Below are 6,705 nucleotides of genomic sequence, written 5' to 3' on the forward strand. Positions count from 1 at the left end.
GTGACTCTGCACAAACAGCCCCTCCTCACCGCGCCTCTGCCCCCCGGGTGTCTGTGAGTCCCAGAGCTGCTGCCCAGTGCCCCCAGGCTCACCCCCGTTAGCAGTGGCTGTAGCTATTGGCGAGGAAACGCCCACGGGAATGGCAGGACAGTGACCGGCTCTTCGTGCAGGAGGGAGAGGGGAGAGACTGGACGGGGCAGCTGGAGCAATCAGTGGGGAGGGAGATTCCGGGCACCCAGCCTTACCCAGCTCCATTCCCTGCAGCCCCCCGGGGCAGATTGACTTTCCTGGGAGAGGGGAGGTGCAGGGAGAGGAAAAGCCAGTTCCTGCCTCTGCCTGGTCCCTGCACTGCTGAGGGAATGGGCTGTTCTGGGGACAGTGTCGGGGGATCCCCCAAAGCGGCTCCTTTGATTCTGCTCTTTTCTGGCATTTGGCTCAGAGACTCTGTTCCTGGGAGAGTGTAATAGCGTCTGGTGGGTTTAGTCCCGGGGGAGAGGTCGGGTCTGTGCTGTAATAATGTCACTGAGGCTTCTCCCAGCATGGCAGAGTCTAGAGTGTCTGTCTACAGGGACAGAGCCTGGGGGAATCGGGGTGTGAAATGGACTAACACTCATTCAGAAACCTCACGAACTTCCTTTCTTGCTCTGACAGGCTGCAGAATAACAACCCCGTTTTGCTCCAGATCTTCCCATCTTCCTAGGGGCCGGGGCAGGGAAATGGCTGTGGTGGATCCAGCTCAGGTAGGGGATTTTGGGGGAGCTGCTGGGGAGGGTTGTTGTAGAGGGGGAGGGGCAGGAAACACTCAGGGTGAGGTTGGGGGGGCAGGGACTGATAAACCTGCTGGGACATGCTCAGCCTAGGGCCTGGTTTATGAACAGGCCCATGGGAGTGTGTGAACATTCCCCCATTTCTGAAACTGGAAACAACCCCCTGGACAGGGCTGGGAAAACAGACCAGAGCACTGGAGCCTGAACCCCCTAGGCAGAGACTGCAGTGAATACAAAGGGGAGGTGCTGGGATTCCTGTCCCTGTTCCCTGCCCAGAGCTCTGCCTCCCACATCAGCCTGTGCCTAGTAGGTGGGTGGGAAATGAGAAGACCCCACACTCCTCTGTCTGCTGGGCGGGACAAGGAGCTCTCCCCTTCTCTCTGTTCCCTGCAGCCTCCTGGCCACTCTGAGCAGGCTGGGGTGGGATTCTGCTCCTCTGACCCTCCCACAGCCATCCTATTGTGCTTCTTCCCCCATGAATAGTGGGGCTGTGGCTGGGGCAGCAGGTTCTGAGTGGGGCTCTTTCAGGGGCCGGTGACCTTCGAGGAGGTGGCTGTGTATTTCACCACGGGGCAGGGGGCTCTGCTGGACCCTGCTCAGAGAGCCCTCTACAGAGACGTCATGCAGGAGAACTATGAGACTGTGACCTCGCTGGGTAAGGATTCCTGTCCCCTCCGCTATGTGAAACCACGGGGTCTGCATTTCTGCCTCTGGTCAGGTTCTTCCCTGGTCAGTTACATTAGAGGGGAATGGGGCACTGTAGGGCTGTGTGGTGGTCCCTCCCTGTCACTCGGTGGGAGGCCAAACCTCCTCCCTGTCACACAGCTGGGGGGTAGTAGCTGTGCCGAGGATTCAGGCCCTCAGGCCGGGCAGAGCAGTCTGTGATCCCTGGGTTCTCAGTCAGGGCAGAGCACCAAAGTAGGCTAGCACCTAGTTCCGCAGACGGTAGACAAACGCAGGCCTCCTCGCCGAAGGTGGGGAGACTGCTGCCCAGGGGTGAGGTGGCAGGAGAAGGGGGACAGAGACCTACCCGACTGCACCACGTCCCAGCCCAGGACCCTAACGGTGGCAGAGTGGTCGGCCAAGGGGTCATCGGTCATGTGGCCGCAGCACGCTGACCCAGGATCAGGCCAACCCTTAACCAGGTGCTCATCTAGTTCCCTTGGGCTACTTCCTACGTCCCCGGGGTTTGGAACCTCTGTCATGTGGGGGTCATCTGTCTGCTCGAGGAGCTCTGGACAGTCCTCAGGTGGCAGCGCCAACAGCTCCTCAGCATCGCTGGCGGCTGGCGGCTGGCGGAGAACTGGTGAGTCCTTCGTACGCCAGGGTTCCTCTGCAGGTTCCCGCAGCAGGCGGGATGCAGCTCTGCTCCTGGGTGGTTCCAGCCCAACAGAGCTGCAGGACCCTCCTCTTGTGCTTCTGATTCCTGTCCCACCCCTCAGCTTCCAGCGGGGTGGGCATGGCTTTCATGGTTCGGCACGAGAGAGGCCATGTTGTGGTCCCTCCCTTGCACGCTCTGTGGGAGGCCACACCTCATTGCTACAGTCACATAGTCCACAGCTCCAGTGTGAGAGAGCCATTCACCTCCATGGACATGCTAATTCATCCCCATCCCTCCACCTATCACAGCTTTCCTCTCTGCATGAATTCTCACTCACACAGCATCTCTGTGCACCTCCCTTCCTGGGACTGGCTCCATGCGTGGGGAGGGCTCTGGGGGTTCAGACACAGGCAGGGGTTTAACACCAGAGTGGTGTGTGCCTCGGCAAGTCCCCCAGAGCCCACAGTTCCTGAGAACTCCTAGTTAGGGTGTGACAATTCTCCCCTCCCCTAGACATCGGCCTCTCCCATGAGGGTTCAATGTCCATGTTCCCATCTGTTCATATCCCACAACCCCCCAGCAAACCATAGGGTCATTTGAAACTCAAGACACACCCTTTGTGACAAATCCTGCCCCAATCCTCAGTGCACTCTGCTCATACCTGATTTCACCCCCTGAGCAGGACGCCCCATTCCCAAACCTGCCCTGATTGCCCGGCTGGAAGCAGGGGAAGAGCCGTGGGTCCCGGATCTCCAGGCCTCTGAGGAAAGCAACGTTCCAAGAGGCACCCGCAGAGGTGAGGAGTCAGTGACACTGACACAGAAACTATCTGGCAAATGGAGGAAAAATCTGAAAATCCCCAAAATGTGGTGTGAGCCCCCCTCAGTTCTGCCTCGTCTCACCCAGGTCAGGCGCTGGTCAGCAGGTGTCGTATCATGGCAGATATCGCTCATGGCTTCCCACCCACCCTGTTCCCTGTCAGGAGTTTTCTCCCTGACTTCACTTCCCTGGGAGTGTTTGGATGGGGCGTGGAGACAGAATCCAATTGCTCAGTCTCCCAACAGTTATTGTGGGGTGTTTTCCCTCTTTGCTACTCCCCTTCAGGGCCGGCGCAACCCATTAGACGACCTAGGCGGTCGCCTAGGGCGCTGCGATTTGGGGGGCAGCGAGCGCGGTGGTATTTCCGTGGTGGGACCTTCCGCCGCCTCTGTGGGGGGGCAGCATTTCGGGGCGGGACCTTCCGCTGCCCCAAAGCTGGCGGCGCTCCTGCTCCCCTTTGTGTCCTTTCTGCCAGCCCAGGCACTGACTCCTGCCTGGATTCGCTCTCTCCCCCATCAGGTGATGAGACAATGAGTGAGACCGAGGAGGGGAATCCGCACCAGGAAGGTCCTGAGCAAGTGGAACCGCAGGGGAACTTTCTGAGAAGAGCAGATGGGAATTTTTTCCAGTGCTGGGAACAGAGAGAAGCCTGGAGGAATTGGCACAGGTCAGAGAGGAGGCTGGGAAACTGCCAAAGAAATAAAGTGGACGAGTTTATTGAATGCAGGGGAGGAGGCAAGGATCCTAAGGAAACCTCAGCCCAACAGGCAAATCCCAAGGAAGAGAAACCCTATAAATGCTTGGACTGTGGGAAAATCTTCAGCTGGATCTCAACTCTTACTATCCATCGCAGACTGCACACGGGAGAGAGACCCTATAAGTGCGTCGAGTGTGGGAAAAGTTTCAGCGACAGATCACAGCTTGTTAGACATCAGAGAACTCACACAGGAGAGAGACCGTATAAATGTTTGGACTGTGGGAAAAGCTTCAGTCAGAGCTCAAGTCTTAATACTCATCGGAGACTGCACACAGGAGAGAAACCGTATAAATGCCTTCAGTGTGGGAAAAGCTTCATTAACAGATCAAATCTCATTTCACATCAGAGAACCCAAATGGGAGAGAAACCCTATAAATGCCTTGAGTGTGGGAAAAGCTTCACTGACAGATCAAGACTTGTTAAACATCACAGAACCCACACAGGAGAGAAACCCTATAAATGCCTCCACTGTGGGAAAAGTTTCAGTCAGAGCTCAAACCTTATTAGACATCAGACAATCCACACAAGAGAGAACCCATAAATACTTGGATTGTGGGAAAAGCTTCAATAACTGCACGAAAACATTCAATCTGAGCTCACACGTTGTTCCCCACTGAAAAACCCACAGAAGTAAGACCTTGAATGTGGGGGAAGCTTTATCTGGTGCTCGCAGGGCATCAAGCCTCAGCACATTGATACAGGGAAGAGCCCTCTCATGTCCTTCTCATGGAAAATGCTTCAGTTGGAGCGAACACCACATTGGACCCCAGAGACTCCTCCCCACTGGAGGGAAATTCTCTCCGTGCCCTGACTGGGGCTGGCCATAGTAAAAACTCCATTTCCTATTTCCCACCCGCATCGGTGGCATTTAACTCCCAGGTATCCAGCTGCCCATGTCTGGGGGCAGGTTCCCGCAGCAGCTGACCCGGAGCTGATCAGTGACCCTCTGGTTTGCCTGGTCTCAGCTAACTGCAGGTAGAGGAGGAGAAGTCCCGATCAGCCCCTGCTCCCTGCTGCAGCCCTGGCTGCTGAGCTCAGGGGCCTTCCTGCCTCCTGCTCACCTGCTGGGGGAAGGGAGAGACAAACTCCTCCAGAAGCTCCCTCTGCCTGGATGAAGTTCCCCCTCCTTCCCTTCCCCAAACAACTTCTATATTCTGATCCCCCCAGTGAGCAGAGTGATTGTTAGAGTCACTGAATTCCCCCGTTGGGGAGAAATTGTCTCGTGCCCACATAGTCTCACATTGCTCCAGGTTATGCCAAAACCCATGTATTTTTTGTGCATTGAGTCCCTTTGAGACCAGGATTAAATAGATTCTAAAAGTGCTGGAGCAGGGATAGGGAAACAAGGTGCTTTGGGTTCTGTGTTATTTGAGGGTGATGAGGTGAGTGGGAGGGATTCCCTCCTCCCCCCTTCACTGTTACGCTCCACCCCGACGCAGCAGCGTCTCTCCGAGCCTTGGGGAGTTCATCCTCTCCCCGCTCTACCCCCCACCTCCCAGCACGGCACTTGCCACAATGTTCTTTGCTCTCCACGCGTAGGAATCACACTCGGATTCCCTTGATCCTGACTCAGACGCCTGAGGGCTACAGATGAAAGTGCCCCACACCTGGAGAGGGACTTCAAATGAACCCCAAAGCTCTTTGAGCTTTCTGAGCTTAACTCCCTATTTCCAGCTCTTGGTAAAGTGGCTTCTGGGCTTTTTCCAGCCAAGTCCAGAACATTTGGAGATGGGCAGATTTTGGCTTTAGTTTGTTTTTCTTCCTTTTTTCATTAGGACGATGCTAAAACTTTTGTAACTGACACGACCAAATAATGAGGAGGTGCTGAGTACAGCAGGTTTAGCCAGTTCAGAAGAAAATGGAGGAATTGGTTTTCCTTCTTTGGGGACTTAGGATTGTGTGAGGTTTCACTTTATGGACCTGGAAGTGTCCTGTAGCCCACCTTGCAGTGTTGGTTTTTCTAGGGTTACCATCCGTGTGGGTTTCCCCGGACATGTCCAGGTTTTTCAGCTTTAAATGGCCGTCCGGGGGGGATTTCTAATCAAGTAGAAATGTCCGGGATTTCCCCTCCTGCGGAGTGCGGCGCGGCTGATTGGACGCCTGGCCTGATTGAAAGCCACTCGCAGGCACTAGGGCCTCTAGCAGCCAGAGTCCCTCCCCCTCCCCCGCTCCCTCCTCCCCCACAGAGCAGCGCAGCAGTGTTTGAGTCCACCTGGAGCCTGCAGCTCTCCCTCTGCTGGGTGAGCGGGGGGAGCAGGGCAGGCGGCGCGGGGGTGTAGAGGCTGCAGGGGCAGGGCAGGTGGGGGGCTGCAGAGGCTGCAGGGCGAGGAGGAGCAGGGCAGGCAGGGGCATAGAGGCTGTAGGGGCAGGGCAGGCAGGGGCGAGGGGGTGCAGGGGCTGCAGGGCGAGTGGGGAGCAGGGGGCACAGAGGCTGCAGGGGCAGGGGGCACAGAGGCTGCAGGGTGAGTGGGGAGCAGGGGGCACAGAGGCTGCAGGGGCGGGGGGGTGCAGAGGCTGCAGGGTGAGGAGGAGCAGGGCAGGCGGGGGGCGCAGAGGCTGCAGGGCGAGTGGGGAGCAGGGAAGCACTTAGCAACCCCCAACCAAGATCAGAGCGGGAGGGAGGAGGGGGAATGCGGGGTGCTCAGAGGAGGGGGCAGAGTTGGGGCAGGGACTTTGGGGAAGGGGTTGGAATGGGGGTGGGGAAGGGGCGGGGAAGGGGTGGAGTTGGGGCAGGGCCGGGGGCGGGACCGGGGCCCCGTGGAGTGTCCTCTTTTTTAAATGTTTGAATATGGTAACCCTAGGTTTTTCTCTCTTCCGCAAGGCTGGTTGGTCCCATCGATTGACGTTAGTTTAGTTTGGCAGGATGTAGCACAGCTTTATTGAGAACTTCACGAGAGAAGTGATCAGTTGCCTGAAGAGCCTTTTTTGTTTTATTTTAACTGTTCTTCCCCATTGTCACGAGATTTTTGTGTGTTTGAACAATGACAATTATCAATATCTCTCAGCACAAACACTGAGGGTGAGCACTAGATTCACACTCC

At 56.5% G+C, this 6,705-nt stretch overlaps 1 protein-coding gene across 1 annotated transcript; it reads left to right on the top strand.

The window, feature by feature from the left end:
- Nucleotides 1-1,387: 1,387 nt before the first annotated feature.
- On the top strand, nucleotides 1,388-5,674 carry LOC112122022 (zinc finger protein 239-like). Its single transcript, XM_026661968.1, has 3 exons — nucleotides 1,388-1,422; nucleotides 2,771-2,884; nucleotides 3,427-5,674. The coding sequence occupies exons 1-3, from the start codon at nucleotides 1,389-1,391 to the stop codon at nucleotides 4,203-4,205; spliced, it is 927 nt and encodes a 308-aa protein (XP_026517753.1). The 5' UTR covers nucleotide 1,388; the 3' UTR covers nucleotides 4,206-5,674.
- The last annotated feature ends 1,031 nt before the right edge of the window (nucleotides 5,675-6,705 follow it).

The sequence above is a fragment of the Terrapene carolina genome, unplaced genomic scaffold, assembly GCF_002925995.2.
Source record: "Terrapene carolina triunguis isolate 2854851 unplaced genomic scaffold, T_m_triunguis-2.0 Scaffold20536, whole genome shotgun sequence".
In the NCBI taxonomy this organism is placed as follows: domain Eukaryota; kingdom Metazoa; phylum Chordata; order Testudines; family Emydidae; genus Terrapene; species Terrapene triunguis.